At 42.0% G+C, this 21,248-nt stretch overlaps 1 protein-coding gene across 3 annotated transcripts in view; it reads right to left on the bottom strand.

The window, feature by feature from the left end:
- Positions 1-204: 204 nt before the first annotated feature.
- The window catches only part of GRIN3A (glutamate ionotropic receptor NMDA type subunit 3A), an 822,030-nt gene continuing 800,986 nt past the window's right edge, over positions 205-21,248 (bottom strand). For all 3 annotated transcript variants that reach the window (XM_073552433.1, XM_073552434.1, XM_073552435.1), the window contains one exon: positions 205-1,115. In XM_073552433.1, coding sequence (XP_073408534.1) covers positions 782-1,115 — 334 coding nt within the window. In that variant the 3' untranslated portion in view covers positions 205-781. The remainder of the gene's footprint in view (positions 1,116-21,248) is intronic.

Consider the following 21,248-nt stretch of genomic DNA (forward strand, 5'->3'; position numbering starts at 1 on the left):
AGGGATTCATTTGTCAAGATTGAATGAGTGTCAGCGTGTAAAATATAAAGCGATTTCTGAAATTAAATTAATCTTTTTCTCCACACTTTGTGCCCATCAACTTTCGGTCTCACTTTCCTAACTTTACTCATGTTTCAAAATACAGTCATCAATCATCAAGTTTCTTTCCGAGAACTCTTCAAAAAATACCCACAAAGTCCAATAAACATAAAATCTTTTTTTTTTTATTGTCTTTCACTGACCTCTTCAAAAAGGTAATCAGTTTTCGGATTCATCAAACATGATGCTTTGCTTCCTTATGAAGTCCATTACGGTGTGGATGAGCAATTAATTTTTCACCCTCATTCTCCACTAGCCTCAAACTGCTGAGATTTCAATTTCACAGATACACATTAAATGCAAATTTCCATCATAAAAGTTAAAAATACTAGCAAAGGACATAGTGGAGATAATTCAAAACCATTTTAAGTTTTATTACTGCACACTGAGGGGCTCAGAAGTGAAAACCTTCATTTAATACCATGGAGGGGGATATAAGGGCAAGTTTATTTCTGAGTTTTAAAAGACTCCAAGGGCACATTTTCATATTGATAACAGTTCACACGGACTAGAGAAATACAAGTTGAATCTTACAAAAAAGACAAATTAATCTCATCAGAAGTAAAGAAATCTCTGTATGATGTCCAGTCGATTTCCACATTTCCAGTGACTACACGGGTTAAGTCACAGTCAAGACTTTTGCCATCAATCCATGTCCCATGGCAAGACGTGGAAGCTGCCTTTAAGATTCAGCAGTCCTGTTTTTCCTCTGGAACTCTTCTAGTTCCTGTTTTCTGTTCATGGCTATTTGCAATTCTTGCTTAATAACCTGGATCTGTTTTTCCAGTTCTGTCAGTTCCTGCACAACCGAATTTCTCGATACGTTTAGGGATTCAGCCTTACCATTTGTGGTAAGCAATTTTGGAGTCTCTCTCCTCAACTGCGGCAAAGGCAAATCCTGCTGATGTCTGAAGCTTAATTCATTATGTGCTTCTTTGAGAATATACTTTCTCCTGTTACAGCTGCTTTGGCTGGCGGTATTCCATACTCGGGGCTGACTGTTTCCTGCATTGCACCTGGAAGTAATTACATAAAAGGTTATTGTATGATGGCTATTAAAGGGAATCTGTCAGTAGACTTGTGCTATGTAATCTAGTAGCAGCAAGATGTACGGACAGAGACCCTGATTCAAGCGATGTATCACTTAAGCTGGAGTCACACATAGCGACTTACCAGCGATCCCAACACCGATATCAACGTGTCAGGATTGCTGGTGAGTCGCTATGTGATCGCCGGTGAGCTGTCACACAGACAGCTTCACCAGCGATTAGCACAGCGACACCGCTCGCACGGCATCGCTGTGTTCGTTAGCGCTGATGCCATATTCATGTCAAAAATAGAATTAAAATAAAAAATATTGTTATTCTCACCTTCCAACGTCCCGCGCAGCCTTCCCGCCTATTCCTGCCTCTCCACGCTTCGGTCCTAGTGATCCTTTGCGAGAATTACGGCGATGACGTCCATTCTCGCGGGATCGCGAAGTCTCGCGGTCATTCTTGCAAAGGATTACTGGGACTGGGAGAGTAGAGAGAGGCGGGAAGACTGCGTGGGATGCTGGAAGGTGAGAATAACAATATATATTTTTTTAATTATTTTATAGCTGATCGCTGGTCTCCCGCCTGTCACATGCATCGATGCGTGCTGGCCAGCGGGAGATCAGTGACAAAAAAAATGTCCAGAGGTTTCTTGCAGCGATCAGCGATACCGGCAGGGGGGCCGGTCGCTGATTGCTGTCACACACAGCGATCTCGCTGGTGAGATTGCTGTTGTGTCACAAAAGTTGTGACCCAGCAGCGATCTCGCTAGCGAGATTGCTATGTGTGACGGGGCCCTTAGTTTACTGGGTACAGCAGTTGCTTCTGTAGATTTAGTAGAGCTCAGATGCTGAGCCCTGTATAACCCCACCCACACCTCTGATTGGTAGCTTTCTGCACAGTGTACACAGAAAGCTACCAATCAATGTTGAGGCTTGATTGGACTAGTAGGCACAAGGCCAGTAGTCCTGTAGGGATATTCTCCTGCTGCTGAAACACTGATTGTATTAAAACAGCAAAACACAACCCAGTAAGTGAGACATCGCTAGAATCAGGGGCTCTTAACCTATGTAATGTTGCTTTCAGATTACATAGCAAAAATCTTTCGACAGATTCCCTTTAAACAGACATAGTTGAAACTCAATTACTCCTACTGTCAAAAAATACTAGAAAGTTGGCTCTTAAATCCAAATGGAATTTCTTAAAATGCATACTCATAAATTTTGCCATTTATCAGCAGAAATACATCAAGGCAGCAGCAGAGCAAATCATCTCCCAGCCTTGTCTTGTAATCCAGGAGAGCCTGAATTCTACATGAGGAATGCAGGTACAGCCATCCGTCAGTTTGCATCTGGTGACACGTAAGTCACAGAGAATATGATACCTAACATGATTAGGGTAGGACTTCAAAGCAGAATATGCAGTACAATGGCAGAATTAAAGATATGGACACATTTGGGGGCTTTTTTTAAAATAATTGCATGTATTTTGGGATAAAATAGTATTTTTTTTATTTTGGATTCATTAACATTTTTTGCAGAGTTTATCTCCTAGAGCCACTGTCTTGAGTTGATTTTTTTATGGCTGTAGAGCAGGTTATCTAAGAAACTGACAGTGAGCACATTCTGACCGAGTTTGTAACTTTAACCCCTACTCGCCGTGGCCAATTTCCGCTTTCTCATGTTCAGTTTTTCCATTCCTTCTTCCGAGAACCATAACTTTTTTTTTCTCCTTTTCTCCATCTAGATGTATGAGATCGTGTTTTTGCAGGATGAGTTTGGCGTTTATTTTACCACATAATGTGCTTGAAATTGAGAAAAAAAAAGTGTATATATCTACTCTCCACTTGTGCCATACAGTGAAAGTCAGGAAGGGATTAAGCTGACTTTTATTGATCTTCTCTCAATTCATATTGATCACATTAAATTTCAGTTCTACTTTTGTCCCTGTTCTTAAATCAGCTGAGAACTCAATAAAAGACAGGTAAGGCTGGTTTCACATTTGTGCTTCAGGGCGCAGCGATGGCCTGCGCACAGCCGCCACTAAGCCCCGCCCCCTGCCGTGCCTCCGCCGGTAGCTCCGCCTCCGGGTGCATGACGCTGCATGCGTCATGCGTCCCCTATCTTTATCACTGAGGACGCAGGCCATGCGCAGTATGCGTTTGGCGGCACCTGCTTCCTTTTGACGGTGCGCCGAGCGCAACCAAATTGCAACAGGTTGCGTTTGGCGCTGGTCGGCGCACCGTCAAAAGCTGCAAAAATGCTTACTGCGCACGGCCTGCATCCTCAGTGATAAAGATAGGGGACGCATGACGCATGCAGCGTGATGCGCCCGGAGGCGGAGCTACCGGCGGAGGCGTGGCAGGGGTGGGGCTTAGCGGCGGCAGTACGCAGGCCGCCGCTGCACCCTGAAGCGCAAATGTGAAACCGGCCTAAAAGAGTTTGAACTCTCTACAGTAAGAGCTCACTGATGGATTCTTAGTAGACTCATTCTGCAGCCAGCCTTGTATGTGCAGGGAAACAAACACCCATAAAAGCTAAATGGTACAACATTTTTAATTACAAAATATATTTTTAGCATACAATGCATGCATTAAGTCCATAACCTTTGTTTATTTTAATTTCACTAATTAAAGACACTGTTACTACTTTAAAGTGCACTTAAATATCAGCAGAAAATGCAGACACAGCGCCAGAACAGATTTTTCTTTCAAATTCTGTATATATTTATGCATTCGGATAAATGTATGCAGTGCTGGCGGTACCGTTGTGAGTGCGTGCTTTTTTCTGTTCACTTAGTGGCTATTACTTATTCCATATGCAATCTGTAAATAGGGATTCGAAGTATATAGAGTAAATGGTGCATTTAATTGAAAAGTAATCATGCGTTACATATGACTGTTCACATCTAAAGTGTTGTCTGCTTTGTAATTAACCTATATTTTGTGTTAAAGATAGCTATTGAAGCCAAATTAGGCAATGGGAAGATTGCTTCCAACAATATACTATTGTCCTGTTCTATTAAGATGGTAGAGAGGTTAATGCAGGAGAGGAAAAGACATTAGATAAGAGCGAAAATGAACGTTTTCCTTCTGTATACAAAATTATCATGATCCCAGGGTGCAACCAGCAAAAATGAAGCCCATTTATCACAGCCACAAAAATTAATGGTGGTTTAAAACTTTTGCAGAAATAGAAGTGTAAAATGTTAGCTTTCCAAGTTCTGTGAAAATTATGATGTTTTAAAAGTGCCATGTGGCTTCTGTAATGGGAATCAGTTCATCTTGGTTAAAAAAAATATAAAGAAAAAGTACGCATCATCATAAAGAAGGCAGGAGCAATGTAACTGACCCTGAAGGAGGCAGTATAACATATAGTGGGGAAAATAAGTATTTGATACACTGCCAATTTTGCAAGTTTTCCCACCTGCAAAAAATGGACAGGTCTGTAATTTTTAGTGTAGGTATACTTCAGCTGTGATCACCTACCAACCAGCAAGAATTCTAGCGCTCACAGACTTAGTTTTTCTTCAAGAATCCCTCCTCATTACCTGTATTAATTGCACTTGTTTGAACTCCTTACCTTTATAAAGACACCTGTCCGCACACTCAATCAAACACAACCTAACCTCTCCACCATGGCCAATACTAAAGAGCTGTCTAAGGGTACCAGGGACACAATTGTAGACATGCTTATGGCTGGGATAGGTTACAGGACAACATGCAAGCAGCTTGGTAAGAAGGGAACAACTGTTAGCACAATTATTAGAAAATGGAAGAAACACAAGATGACTGTCAATCTTCCTTGGTCTGGGGCTCCATGCAAGATCTCGCCACGTGAGGTAAGGATGATTCTGAGAAAGGTCAGGAATCAGCCCAGAACTACACAGGGTGACCTGGTCAATGACTTGAACAGAGCTGTGACCACAGTTTCAAGCATTACCGTTAGTAACACACTAGACCATCATAAATTAAAATCCTGCAGGGCATGCAAGGTCCCCCTGCTCATGCCAGTACATGTCCAAGCCCATTTGAAGTTCACAAATTACCATCTGGATTATCCATTGGAGGCATGGGAAAAAGTAAGATGAGACCAAAATAGAACTTTTTGGAATCAACTCTACTTGCTTTGATTGGAAGAAGATGAGTACAACCCCAAGAACACAGTCCCGACCATGAAGCATGGTGGGGGAAGCATCATACTTTGTTGGTGCTTTTCTGCAAAGGGGACAGGACGACTGCACCGTATTGAAGGGAGGAATGATGTGATCATGTATAGTGAGATTTTGGCGAACAACCTCCTTCCCTCACTAAAAGAATTGAAGACGGGTCATGGTTAGATCTTCCAGCATGACAATGACCCGAAACACACTGCCAGGGCAACTAAGGAGTGTCTCAGTAAGAATCATTTAAAGATAATGGAGGGCCCTAGCCATTCTAGAGACCTGAACCCAATAGAAAATCTTGGAAGGAGCTGAAACTCAATGTTGCCCAGCAACAGCCCCAAAACCTGAAATTTCTGGGGAAGATCTGTACGGAGGAGTGGGCTAAAATCACTGCTGCAGTGTGTGCAAACTTGGTCAAGAACTGCTGGAAACTTCTGAAATCTGTAATTGCAAACAAAGGCTTCTGTACCAAATATTAAGTTCTGTTTTTCTATTGTATAAAATACTTATTTCATGCAATAAAATTCAAATTAATTATGTAAAAATCCCACAATGTGATTTTCTGGATTTTATTTTTAGATTCTATCCCCCACAAGTGATGTGTACCTACAATAAAAAATTACAAACCTCTCCATTCTTTGTTAGTGAAAACTTGCAAAATCATCAGTGTATCAAATACTTATTTTCCCCAGAGTAGAAGAGAACAAAGACCACATCATAATATTGCCTGTGCAATAATGCAATCAATATGGGGTCTAATTTGATTTATAGTCTTTTCAGTGTCACATGGACTTACTGTATTTTGGCTATAATAGGACATGTTGAATGGACTTACTGAATGCCCTATTTTCATACATTTGTTTTTTTTTTATTTATGTTGGTGTAATAGAAACCGTCAGTTTTTTACCATCAAGGATTCTTCTTTCCCACAAATGCAGCCCTTATAGAGTTAAACAAATGATTTTTGCAGTGGAAAGGTGAAAAAGTTAAACCTAGGTCACAAAACTGAGTATTATATGGGGATGCATTGTATGCTGGGTCCTTGTACAGTGTATATTTTTTGTCTTAACTGTATTTATTGAAAGTTTTCATGAATACAGAAATAAAATATCATTTGATGATAATGACATTCTCATAACATCAATAAACCCAAAAGTTGAGCTATATAAAAAAAAAGGTTAAATTCAAAATCAAGAGAAAGTAAGACAAGAGAAGACAGTGTGAGCAGGTTGGCAGATGCAGTATCGGACAACAGGCAGAGCAATGGTTAACACTGATTTTAGTTAAATAGGGGGATATTCCAAGCAGGGAGGGGAATGGAGAGGCAGGGATATGGCAAGTGATATGAGCACAATAGGTGTGCAGGGTGGAGTAACAATTGTAATAAGTATAGCAACTGTTCATGAAGGGTTAACTTATCAGTCTGACAGCTTCCTGACTGCAAAGTCTTAGATTCCAATGGTGGCGCCTATGCAATTGGCGCATGATGATTCCAGTGTTGTCCTGAAGGAGTTGATAATCCGATTACTGGCTGTGACTGTGAGTCTTTGCTGTCTTGTGCGGAGTTCTGGGTCTAGGATTCGTCATGCGAAGTGCAGCACAGTCTCTAACACTACCAGAGCTTAACGTAACTCGACAGTAGTATGCGGGTGAGGAAGGGCACAGTTCTAGGAGAGTCACCTGGTCTTTCTTAGGCTACTTTCACATTTGCGCCGTTTTGCACAGCGTTTCATGCGCATATGACACACAAGCAAAAAACGCTTGCAAACGCATGTAAACATAGCGATTTTTTGACGCATCAGCGTGCGCATGATGACAAAAAATCACAGCGTTTGTATGCGTTTTCATGCATTTTTACATGTGTTTGCGTTTTTTGAGCTCATGCATTCTCTAGGTGTCACATTTCACAGGAGGAAAATCCTTGAAAAATTCTTGAAACAGACTCCACCAATGGGACACCAGTGGGTGTGTGTCATGAGAATTCTTTATATATACCCTGTTTACAGCTGAATTCTTCAGATTTTGTTGCTTTTTCCTTTGTCAACATGGATCTTGGCTGGAAGAATTTTCGTGTCAACCTGGATCTGGAAATCGCGCTGTCTCAGGCTTTTGCATTTGCTTGCCAGCAACAAAGGGAGAGATAGACACAGCGAAGACGGCAGCAGCAGATTTTGTGGATACATCCGATTATTGAACTCCAGGAGAGCCATGGTGCGTACCACTCCCTCTACAATGAGCTCCAGGGAAACCTGGCGAAATTTAGTGACTATACCTGGATGTCCCAAGAAAGCTTCATGGATTTGCTTGCTGGTGTTCAATAATCCATCCGGAGACAGGACACAGAGCTCCGTCGTGCGATTCCTCCTGAGGAATGGCTCCTGGTCACATTACAGTATGTAATATTTAGAAACCAATGCCTATATAATTTTATTTGTTCTGCCATGTACTATTCCAAAGCCTGCAGAATTATTGTTCTACCATGTAGTAAACAAAAGCCTCCAGAATTATTGTTATGCCATGTACTAATATTTTTTATTTTAGTGTTTTAAAAAACCCCGAAACATAAATATTAATTTTTGTTCTTTCTCTGATTGGCAGATTCCTGGGCACTGGAGAGACCCTATCTTCACTCCACTTCCAATGTCGGCTTGGAATATCAACTTTGCCGGGAATAGTTGCGGACAGGCTTTGTGGGACGTTCTCTGTCCAGAGTTTATGCCCCTGCCCACTGCGGAAAGTGGATGGAAATTGCCGAAAAATTCTGGACAGTCTGCAATTTCCCCAACTGTTTGGGAGTGGTGGATGGGAAACACATCTGGATAATCAAATCCAAAAGAAGTGGATCAGAGTACTATAAGTACAAAAAGTACTTTTCTACAGTACTCATGGCCATTGCAGATGCAGGCTATCTGTTGCAGTGGACATTGGGGCATTTGGCAGGGGTAATGACTCACAGGCTTTTAAGAACGCAGACAAGGGCCGTCGGTTGAATGGCAACCATTTTAATTTCCCCATGCCACGGCCTCTTCCCCACACCAAAGGTCTGCCACAGCCATTTTTACTGATTGGAGATGAGGCATTCCAAATGTGCCAAAACCTGATGAAACCCTACTCCAGCCGTGACTTGGACCACACTAAAAAAATATTTAATTACAGACTGACCAGGGCCCGAAGAACTGTAGAGTGTGCATTTGGGATTCTTGTTTCCAGATGGCGCATTCTCGGCACAGCCATTAATCTTAAACTGAAAACAGTGGATGAGGTGGTGAAGGCATGTGTGGTTCTACACAATTTTGTGATGGCTAAAGAGCACCCTAACTTTGAACTAGATGAACCAGCTGCAAACCCATTGCCTGAATTCACTCAGCACCCTCTCAGGTCATCAGTTGAAGTTGGCCAAATGAGGGACCAATTTGCGGCCTAATTTATGTCTGATGTAGGAAGTGTGGAATGGCAAGATCAAATGGTGTAAAATTGTCTTCTTGTGTGTATGTTAATAAAAAACCTGTTTTGATACCTGGACCGAGTGCACTCTGTTTTTAGACACTCCAATACAATAATCACCTTCCCAGGTGTACCAGTGAATTCATGATGCTGTGTTTCATGCATCTTGAATTTACTACTACTCCTGATCAGGTGACTATACATACACACAATTTTTATGACCTTTATCATCTCTCCAGTTTGTGTTCAATTTGCAGCGATGGTGGAGATAATACAACTAATATTTATATCACCTGTCCTGATGTTACAAATAGTGATTTTGGGATGCACTAGCATTCTTCACTCTTTGCGATGCCTGACCATGTGAGTATAAATATTAGTTGTATGTTATCCACTATTGCCGCAGTATGAACGCATACTGGAGAGATGATAAAGTTCGTACAACTTCTACAATCCCCAGGCCTGGTGTCATGCTGAAGTGAGGACACCCACAAAAACGCATCCTGACTTTAGAATGTTATCACACCTGGGCAGGTGAATACAGATATGAGTTAACTTCCAGCATCTCTCCAGTCTGCATGCAATAGATAATGCAGACTGAAGCGACGCTGCAAGTTAACTCATATGTGTATTCACCTGGCCAAGTGTGATAAATAATTATGATACAAGGCCAGGGTATTGTAGATATGACATGTATTTTCTCCATCATCTCTTCAGTTTATTCATCACACACTGAATAGAGGATGTGGTTAATTACAAGGTATATCTAGAATCCCCTGGCCTTGTGTCACAAAGAGTGAAATAATTATGGTAAAAAAACACACCATTCTCAATTTACTCTTTATGATACCTGGCAAGGTAACAATAGATATGCCTTGCACTCAACACCATCCTCTATTCAGTCAGTGCAATATTAGCATACTGAAGAGACTGGTGGTGAAAATACAAGTCATATATTTGTGTTTTTGACTACACATATCTCCAGGACTGACACAAGAGACATGTGTCAGTATTGGAGCTATGTGGTGGCAAAAACACAAAGTGTGGTGGCGGTGGCAGTGCTGGTCCATGCAGAAGTAGCTGTGGTGGTGGTGCTTCATGCAGGAGGAGCAATGGTGGTGGTGCCCCATGCAGGAGGAGCGGTGGCGGTGGTGGTACTCCATGCAGGAGGAGCAGTGGCTGTGGTGGTGCTCCATGAAGGAGTAGCAGTGGCAGTGGTGGTGCTCCATGTAAGAGGAGCGTTGGCGGTGGTGGTGCTCCATGCAGGAAGAATGGTGGCGGTGGTGGTGCTCTGAGCAGGATGAGTGGTGGCGGTGCTCAAAGCAGGAGTGTTGACAGCGGCGAAGTGCCAAGCAGGAGGAGTTGTGGCGGCGGCGGTGCTCCAAGCAGGAGTGGTGGCAGTGGCAGTTTTCCAAGCAGACATGGTGGTGGTTGTCCACACAGGAGCAGCGCTCACCATGGTGGTGGCGGTGGAGTGTCCAGCAGCACTCGGCCTTGGTGTGGTGTGGTGGCCGGCTTGGATTGGAATGCAGGTGGCCATGCAGTGGTATGCAGCAGAAGTCGGTAGTGAGGTAAAGCGAGTCAGTAGTGGCACAGTTGGAAATGACATCACTGACTGCTGCACGTGCTGACTCTGCTGCATAGCCTGCAAGAAAGCAGTGTTGCAGGCCTGCATCACTGTCAGCTGGAGATCTGGACTAAGGTGTTCCGCCATGGCCCGTTCAATTTGGTGGAAAAAAAGGTGCACTGGTCTGTTAAGATCGGCTTCCAGACGGTCAAGGCGACTGTTGACAGCATGCAGGCAGTGTTCCATGAGGGTAAAACTTCTTTCCACTCTGTCAGTCAGCGCCTTGAGGCCATTCTGAAAGACCGAGCTCAAGTGAAGGAACTCGGGCATGACATTCCTGTCTGAGGCCCTCTGCTGCTGGCTGGAAGTGCCCGCAAAACCAGTGACAGAGACCTAGGACAGGGGAAGACCTGACATACCAGCTTCCTGGTCTCCAGCTGTCTGTGTTGCCGACCCGCAATCTACTTCCTGGCTGTTGGATGGCTGGGACGAGTCTGAGGTCGTTCGATGAAGGACCACTCCAGGAAGAGGTTGCAGGGTGCTGCTCCAGGTGCTGTGAAAAGAAAAGAAAAACATTACTATCATGCATTTACAAGCGCCAACTCCTGTGGAATAGAAAGCACTAAGTAAAAAACAATACAATACAACAAAATACTTACGCTCTGGTGGCAAGGACCGGTTTTAGGAATGCCAACGCCCGATGGTATCGGTATTTTGTTCTAGTCCTTGCAGCAGCACCACTGCAACCCTGACCCTCCTGACGAACATCCCTGTTGAAGCAGTCCTTCATCGAGCGCCAACGGGTTCTGACTTTGTTCACTGTGGGAAAAGAACTAAAAAAGCACTGTAGGCCAGGATAACACAAATGTGTGTGATGCTAGAAAATAACTAGCATCACACACTTGTGTGATCCGGGCCAAGGTCACTGTGGCATCACACAGCAATACAAATTACACAATGCACTGTTGGCCAGGATAACACAAATGTGTGTGATGCTGGAAAATCACTAGCATCACACACACTTGTGTGATCCGGGCCAAGGTCATTGCAGCATCACACAGCAATACAAATTAGACAATGCACTGTTGGCCAGGATAACACAAATGTGTGTGATGCTAGAAAATCACTAGCATCACACATACTTGTGTGATCCGTGCCAAGGTCATTGCCGCATCACACAACATTGAAATACTTATGAAAATCTTTGCGGACCCGGGGAGAGGTGTTGTCCTAGTCATCCATCAGCGCTGCGGCCACCTCATTCCAGAGCTACCGGGTCACCACATGGGCCGCGTGCTACGGATCTCGGCTGTCCCACAACAGGACTCGCTCCTGGACTAGATTGATGAGGGCATCATTGTCCAGGACCATTTCTTCGTCCCATTGTGGAGCCTAGAAAAAAAAAGAAAAACATTCTAATCTTGGAAAGATTTGGAAATGAAAAAGATAGAAAAAGATACATAAAAGAAGCAAGATTGAAGATGAAAAACAGGACAAAAAAAAGGCAGGGAAAAAAAAAGTACATTCACAGTCAGTCTATACTCACAGGCCGTCTCACCGCCGACACTTCGACTGGCTGCTCCTGCTGTTCGTCCTCCGAAACCGTGGACAATGAAGTCTGAAAAAGACCAAAAATTAATTTGGCACATGTGTAGATGCAGCAGCGAATACCTACCTAAAATGTAGGGCAGGAAGGTACTCACTTCACGCTCTGCTTGGGCCAGTTCACCATGGGCCGGTCTATATTCCTCCCCAGAAGACATGCTGTAATAAAAAAGAGACATTAGTACATAATAAATTAAAAAAAGGACAGGCAAACAGTAGGTTTAGAATACTCACATTCTTGAAGTTGCTGCTTCTCTCCAAATTTCTGGATGCTCTTGTCTCTCTTCCAGGCTGTCTGTAGATTAGTGGTCTGCCACTGCCAACACCTTCTTTTATCTACATTACCCCCCAAACAATGTTTCTAAATGTAGAGTGTGGTTTAAACCAGTGTCTAGACATGTTTACTCAAAAATCTTATGCAATCAAAAGGGCAGATTGTGCGCATGTCCATGTGCACGCCTGCGATCCCATAGACTGTAATGTGTTTTTTTGGTGCATTCCGTGTGCACAGCGATCACATGCGCTTTTGCAATGAGGTTGGGCAGAACAAAAAATACATGTTGCGTCTATCGCGTCTAGGCGCACACTTGGAAAAAGCGCATGCACATGATAATGCAGACGATCGCGTGCAAGCGCAACACCATGTGACCACCATTTAAAACATAGAGGCACATGGTGCATGCGATAGGGTGCGCCCAAAGCGCAGTGCTAAAAAGCGCTAATGTGAAACCAGCCTTAGGTGGCACATGCATGGTAACAACTGGCCCGGAAAGTTTGGCACCTTCAGATGTGGGAGCCAACGGGCACACGTTCGCAGTCACTGTACCTGGCCGCAGGGAATCTATAGCACGGGCCTGCGCTGTCACGGTGCTCAGAGGATGGAGCACCAAACTTCCCCTGCTGCGCAATATATCTTCCCACCAAGTCTCTCCTCTTTCCCGCGCCACAGCTTTTTTTTTATCTAAGCCACACCCCCAGCTGTCTAGTGCAAAGGTCGGTCCTGGTTGCAAAGCTTTGCCCCAAACAACAATGGTGACAGCCCCGACAGTTCCGGAGCCGGTGAAGAGAGATACCCCCGGTCCGGTCCATCTTGTCACAACAGGACAAACATATACAGTGGCTTGAAAAGGTATTCACCCCTCTTGGCTTTTTACCTATTTTGTTACATTACAACCTGCGCTTAAATGTTTTTTGCAATCCAATTTTTGTGCGGTACATCAGTGCTAAAATAGTTTATGTTATTGAAGTATAGTGCGAAAAATATAGTAATAGATTAAATTAATGAGACCAAATACCTAAAAATTGGCATGTGCATATGTATTCACCCCTTTTGTTATGAAGTCCCTAAAACCTTTTTGTGCAAGCAATTATCTTTATAAGTCTCATGCTTAGTGATAGGAAGTCCACCTGTGTGCAGTATAAGTGTCACATGGTCTGTCAGTATACACACTTTACCTTTTCTAAAAGGCTACAGAGACTGACACACCATTAACCCCTTCATGACTGGATGTATTTTTGTTTTCTGCTCCCCGTTTTCTCAGAGCCATAATTTTTTTTACTTTTCGGTCAATATGGCCATGTGAGGGCTTTTTTTGAGGTACGTGTTGTACTTTTGAAAAATACCATTGATTTTAACATATCATGTACCGGAAAACAGGAAAAAAAAGTGTGGTGAAATTGCAAAAAAAGGCCAATTCCATAATTGTTTTTTGTTTTGCTTTTTTACTATGTTCACTAAATGCTGAAACTGACCTGCCATTATGATTCTCCAGGTCATTACTAATTCATAGACACCAAACATGTCTAGGTTCTTTACTATCTAGGTGGTGAAAAAACATTCCAAAGTTTATTTTTAAAAAAATTGCGCCATTTTACTATACCCATAGCGTCTTCATTTTACGTGATCTTGGGTTGTGTGAGGGCTTATTATTTGCGTACAGAGCTGACGTTTTTAATAATACCATTTTGGTGCAGATAAAATATTTTGATCGCCCCATATTAATGCAATTTTGGCATTTTGACTATTTTCTCGTAACGCTGTTTAGAGATTGGGTTAATTCTTTTTTTATTTTAATAGATCGGGTGATTCTGAACTCGACGATATCGAATATGTGTATGTTTTTTTTATAGTTTTATTTTGAAAGGGGCGAAAGGGGGGTGATTTGATCTTTTTTATTTTTTTATTTTTTTTTAAATTCTTAATTTTTTTTTTCTTACTTTTGGCCTGCTTCAACAGTCTCAATTGGAGACTAGAAGATGCATAGCCCGATCGCCTCTGCTACATACAGGCAATGATCAGATCGCCTGTATGTAGCAGAATTGCTGACATGATATGAGTGCTGTCCTCTGGGCGGCGCACATAGCAATCCAGCAGTGACAAATATAGAAGTCTGCAGGAGACCTCTGGTTGTCATGCTAACCCATCGGTGACCTGTGATGACGTGACGGGGTCACCGATGGGCAGGATTTCTGGTGCACATGCCGGAAGTGAGTGTTAAATATTGCTGTCCTAGTTTCACAGCGGCATTTAATGAGTTAATAGCCACGGGTGGATTGCGATTCCACCCGCTTCTGTTAGAGACACATCAGCTGTTCAAAACAGCTGACATGAGCCAGAAAATATATGGCGTCAGTGCCGGAATACACATCAAAGGTAGCGTATTATTACACCCGATGTCAGAAAGGGTTTAAGCAAGATGCACTACTAACCAAACACCATGAAGACCAAGGAGAACTTCAAACAATTCAGGGTTGAGTTATAAACAAAATTTCCAATCTCTGATGATCCCCCGAAGTACCATAAAATCCATTATCATCAAATGAAATAAACATGGTAGCACAACAAACCTGCCAGGAGAAAAAATGCCCATCAAATCTCAGCCCAAGAAGGGGGAATCAATATGAGAGGCAGCACAGAGACGAAAACCAACCCTGAGGAGCTGCAGAGTTCCCAAGCCGAGAAGATGAGAAAGCTTGGGCTAGGGGAAAATGTGTGTAGATGGGTAGGTAGCTGGCTTAGTGATAGAAAACAAAGAGTGGTTATTAATGGTGCATACTCAGATTGGGCCAGGGTTACTAGTGGGGTACCACAGGGTTCTGTATTGGGCCCCCTACTATTTAATATATTTATTAATGATCTAGTGGATGGCTTACACAGTAAAATATCAGTATTTGCAGATGATACAAAACTATGTAAGGTAGTTAACACAAAGGAGGACAGTTTGCAACTACAGACAGATTTGAGTAAATTGGAGAATTGGGCTGAAAAATGGCAAATGAGGTTTAACACAGATAAGTGTAAGGTTATGCACATGGGAAGGAGAAACAGATGCTACAATTATTTACTAAATGGGAAACTGCTGGGGAAATCAGACATGGAAAAAGACTTAGGCATCTTAGTCAATAAGAAGCTAAATTGGAGTGCCCAGTGTCAGGCAGCTGCCACCAAAGCAAATAGGGTCATGGGATGCATTAGAAGAGGTCTGGGGACACGAGATGAAAACATAATTCTCCCTCTGTACAAATCACTCGTCAGACCACACTTGGAGTATTGTATGCAATTTTGGACGCCGGTGCTCAAGAAAGACATTACTGAACTTGAAAGGGTTCAAAGACGGGCTACTAAAATGATAAATGGAGTTGGTTCACTAAAATATCCAGAAAGGTTATCAAAATTAGGTCTATTTACTCTAGAAAAGAGAAGACTTAGGGGAGACCTAATATATATATATACAAGTATATCAGAGGGCAATACAGAGATCTCTCCAATGAACTGTTTGTACCAAGGACTGTGACATGAACAAAGGGGCATTCTCTTCGTTTGGAGGAAAGACAATTTCTGCACCAGCATAGAAGAGGGTTCTTCATGGTAAGAGCAGTGAGGCTCTGGAATTCTCTTCCTGAGGAAGTGGTGATGGCCAACTCACTGAATGAATTTAAGAAAGGAATGGATGCTTTTCTTGTGAGTAACAGTATAGAAGGTTACGAATAACAGAATATTATAGGTAGATGGTTGACCGAGCTTAGGGGAAGGAATTTTTTCCCTATGGAGAAAATTGGCTTCTACTCTGTGGGTTTTTTGCCTTCCCCAGGATCAACAATGCAGAACAGCTGCACTAAAAATAAGCTGAGCTAGATGGACATAAGGTCTTCCTTCAGCCTTCAAAACTATGTTACTATGTTATGTTAGAGTGGTGTATCTGTCCAAACGAACACAATCAGCCATACAATCCATAGGGGTGGCCATTGCGGTAAAGAGCCTTTACTTACACACAAAAATTGTAAGGCTCATTTTGAGTTTATCAAAAAACATGTGGGAGACTCCCCACCAAAATTTAATTTCTTTGCCAGTAAGGTAAACGCTATGTCTGGCACCAAACCAACACAGCTGATCACTCCAAAAAAAACATTCCCAGAGTGGAATATGGTGGTGTCAGCATCATGTATGTTTTTTGGCAGCACGGACAGGGAAAATGGTCCTAGTAGAGAGGAAGATGGATAGTGCGAAATATGTGTTATGCTCAAGAATAACCATATTTCAGTCTGTCAGTGATTTGAGACTGGGACAGAGGTTCACCTTCTAAAAAGACAATGACACAAAGCATTCTGCTAAAGTAACACTCAAGTGGCTTAAGGGGAAACGTGTAAGTGTTTTTGAGTGGCATTCACAAAGCTGAGACTGGAATCCAACTGAGAATCTGTGGTCAGACTTGATTGCTGTTCACAAGAGGACATCCAACTTGAAGATGCTGGAGCAGTTTTGTCTTGATGAGTGGGCAAAAAGCCCTCTGGTAACATGTGGAAATCTCAGAGATTTATCCAAAGCAACTTGCATCTGTAATTGCTGCAAAAGGAGGCTCTACAAATTACTGATCTTAGGGGAGTGAATTGTTTTGCACAGTGATATTTTCTGTTATTTTGTCCTGTTTATTGTTTGCATCACAAAAAAAGAAAGCCACATGTTCACAGTTGTAGGCACGTTCTTTACATGTATATGAACACAACCTCCTGAAAATTACTAGGAGGTTAGATGAACAAAATTGCCAAAAAGTATATATAAGATTAAAAAAATCTTTATTCATAAAGTGTAATAAAAAGGTAAAAAATATTTTTACACATCAAGCTAACGGAACATGATGAAGAACAACACTGGGAAAATGTAAGGTAAGTACCAAGAACACACAAACTTTGTTTGAAAATCAATGCATGAAAACATATGAAAAAATTTTAAATTTTTTTTTTAATACAAAAGTGCATATTGCATGTGAAAATACATGATCTAAATGATATAAAAATTGTAAAAATTATATCAGTAATGATGGATGTGTCCACCACATACTTGTGAAGAAAAAATCATGCAAAAAAAATCAAAACAAAAAACACTGAAAAAAACTATTCATTGATATACAACAGAGTATAATTGCATGCAACCTGTTGCACAAAAAAAAGGAATGTGAAATGATGTATCATGAAATACTAAAGTCTTCAGTGCACAAATGCAACAACTGCATGCAATGAAATGATTAAATTGGGCACATATTTATGTGTCGGTAAAATAAATTCAGAGTGACAAATGCATGAATATAAAGAACCTCAGTGCACTGTAAAGACTAATAAATATGAAGCATATGTCTACAAAACTCTTTAAAAAAAAATTATTTCAAAGTGACAAGTGCATGAATATAAAGAGCTTCAGTGCGCTATAATAGCCTGCATGTTTAGCAAGCATAAAGAAAAAAATGGCATATAGAGATATACCTAAAGTGCATGTGTGCTCGGGCTCCCAGTGAATATCCTCCAACCCCGACAGCGCCGTTTCGCAGAGTGCTTCTTCTATGGGGGACTTTAGGTATATCTCTATATGCCATTTTTTTCTTTATGCTTGCTAAACATGCAGACTATTATAGCGAACTGAAGCTGTTTATATTCATGCACTTGTCACTTTGAGGCTATGTGCCCACGTTGCGTTTAAATCCGGACACTGAAAACCGGACTCCTTCCCAGAAATCGCGCATTTTTTTCAGTGTGATTATGTTCGTGATTTTGCCGCGATTTTCACGTGCGATATTCAAGCACTTTCCAAGCGATTTGAAGCATTGCTTGGAATGTGATTGACAGGTTGGTCACACTCGTCAAACATAGTGTTTGACGAGTGTGACTAGGATTTTACTATTGAGGCCGCATAGGAATGTAAAAAATAATTAAAAAATAAAAAATCAGGGTATATTTACCTTCCGACGTCCTGCACAGGCTCAGCGACACTCCCGTTCCCAGCGATGCCTTGCGAGACCTGTGATGACGTTGGTCTCGCTTTGCTATAGTGATCTCACGAGACCGCTAGAGTCACGCGAGACTATGTCATCACAGGACCTTGCCGCAAGGCATTACTGGGAACGCTTAGGCCGGGAATGCAGCGCGGGACGTTCTGTACAAGATTTTTAAAGGTTTTTGCGCCGATAATCGCGGCAAAAACGCTTAAAAATCGCATCGTGGGCACACAGCCTTAAATAATTTTTTTAAAGAGTTCTATAGACATATGCTTCATATTTATTAGTCTTTACAGTGCACTGAGGTTCTTTATATTCATGCATTTGTCACTCTGAATTTATTTTACCGGCACATAGATATGTGCCCAATTTAATCATTTCATTGCATGCAGTTGTTGCATTTGTGCACTGAACACCTCAGTATTTCATGATACATCATTTCGCACCCCGTTTTTTTGTGCAACAGTTTGCATGCAATTATACTCTGTTGTATATCAATGAATAGTTTTTTTCAGTGTTTTTTTGTTTTGATTTTTTTTGCATGATTTTTTCTTCACAGGTATGTGGTGGACACATCCATCATTACTGATATAATTTTTACAGTTTTTATATCATGTATTTTCACATGCAATATGCACTTTTGTATTAATTTTTTTTTCATATGTTTTCATGCATTGATTTTCAAACAAAGTTTGTGTATTCTTGGTACTTACCTTACATTTTCCCAGTGTTGTTCTTCATCATGTTCCGTTAGCTTGATGTGTAAAAAATTTTTTTACCTTTTTATTACCCTTTATGAATAAAGATTTTTTTAATCTTATATATACTTTTTGTCAATATTTTTTGTGTTACCTCCTAGTAATTTTCAGGAGGTTGTGTGTATATACATGCAAATTACTGACGTTTGTTTGCTTTATCCATTAATTATAAGACTGTGTTTATTAATTTATGTTCTTTATATGAACTGATGCAAGCCCTAAAAAAAGGATTCCCCCCTCTTGGCATTTTTCATACCTTGCTACCTCACAACCTGGAATTTCACTTTCTCAAGCTACTGTAAGAGAAAGTAGATACAGAAAAAACGGAGCAGAGAACACCATCCAATAAAAAACATTAATTTATTAATTCAAATAAATGACAATACAAAAGTATACATACCAATAATGGCTTATATAGTAAAAAGGAAAAGGAGGGATACTAAGGCCAAAACAGAGGAACACATGGTAATCCTGTGACCAAGGGTTATAAAGTGTATAAAGCGACAATATGGTACAACATGGTAAATCCCGGGCAGAGTACCTATATAAGGTGTAATGGATATTGTCTAGAGCATTAAGCAAGTCAGGGGGTCACAGAGGGGCACATTGGTGCACTGGCGATCATGGGTAAGTGACACTATTTAGATACTGAAGGGCTTCTGACTTGCTTAATGCTCTAGACAATATCCATTACACCTTTGTTTTGCCAAGAAAAACTGGGTCAACTTATTGACTCGAGTATAAGCCGGGTATGTATTGTTCCCTCATCCATGTCCCGGTATGCGTGGCTCCCCCGTCCCTATCCTTGTATGCATGGCTCCCCCTGTCGCTGTCCTGGTATGCATGGCCCCCCTGGTGCTCTCCTGGTATGCATGGCTCCCCCCACAACTGTCCTGGTATGCGTGTCTCCCCATCGCTGTCCTGGTATACGTGGCTCCCCGGTCCCTGTCATTGTATGCATGGCTCCCTCATCGCTGTCCTGGTATGCATGGCTCCCCCTGTCGCTGTCCTGGTATGCATGTTTCCTAATACCAAAAATAATTCCTACTCACCCACCTGCGCACCCTCTCAACATCTCATTCCGGCTTCCAGCAGCTCTTCCTGAGGCCAGTGATCACACGGCCCCGCTCATTAAGGTAAATAATATTCCCTCCACGCATATGGGAGTAGAGACATGGGCATATTCATTACCTTAATGAGCAGGGCCACGTGATCGCTCGGCACAGGTAAAACTGCTGGAAGCCAGAATCAACGAGAGGCAGGGCGCACAGGAGGGTGAGTATTATGTCTTCTGGAAACTGGTGGCTGCAGCTGTCACTGTGTGCGCTTTAAGAGAAATGAATATTCATTTCTCTTTTGCAGCGGCACAGGCTTTAGCCACAGATGCCGACTCCCGCCTCTGTCACCCGCCGCTCCACTGATCCCCCTCCCCCGCCAGCTTTCTGGGACAATTGACTCATGTATAAGCCAAGGGGGGCATTTTCAGCATTAAAAAAGTGCTGAAAAACTTGGTTTATACATGAGTATATACGGTAAGTGTGATTTAAACACAGAAAATGTTTATGACTATTATCCATGAGTTTTAAAAATTGGCTGTGGCTTGGAGCAAAGATTTACCTTATGTATACAAACTGCTTTAAAACAAGTGTTCACTTTATATCAAGTCACTAGTCAGTTTACAACTAGGGATGAGCGAGTGCCAATCTCAAATTCGGCACAAACGTAGCACATTCAAATTCATGCTTGCTTTCAGAAGCATTTTTATTCAAAGTCGGCGAAAGTCAGTCACATTTGGATAAATCAACACGTTTCCACTAATGCTTTTGTATTAATATAGCTATGATGGTGGTGCTGCATGATGAGCGGGAGGGATGAGGGGATGTGTTTGAAGAGGGGGTGTGGAGGTGTTAAAGTAGCGTCTGAAGAGATTACAATAGCGGCACTTTCTTTTTCTTTTTTTTTTCTCTTAACTTTATGTGTGCTGATTCTGGCAACCAATCGGTGCAGAAACCATTCACAACGTCATGACACAAGGTCTTCTGTGATTGGTTGCCAAAGTCACATGTCCCTGGCCATATAAATAGCGGACATCTTGTTTTGCTGGTGCCATTGTCTCAGTGTGACAGTGCAGAGTGGTCGCTCCTGCGCTAGAGCTGATGCTGCTGAAAGTGAACTTATCAGTGAAATAGATAGGATCCTGTCCTGTGTGAAATCTATCTTCCAGGATTGAAGCAGATTGTGCAAATACTGTGTGGAAGTCTCTAGAAGCCCCATATGTAACTCTAAATCGTTTGTACTAAAACTGTATTTC

Source organism: Dendrobates tinctorius, unplaced genomic scaffold (genome assembly GCF_039654945.1).
Source record: "Dendrobates tinctorius isolate UK_male_01 unplaced genomic scaffold, ASM3965494v1 ptg000191l, whole genome shotgun sequence".
Taxonomy (NCBI): domain Eukaryota; kingdom Metazoa; phylum Chordata; class Amphibia; order Anura; family Dendrobatidae; genus Dendrobates; species Dendrobates tinctorius.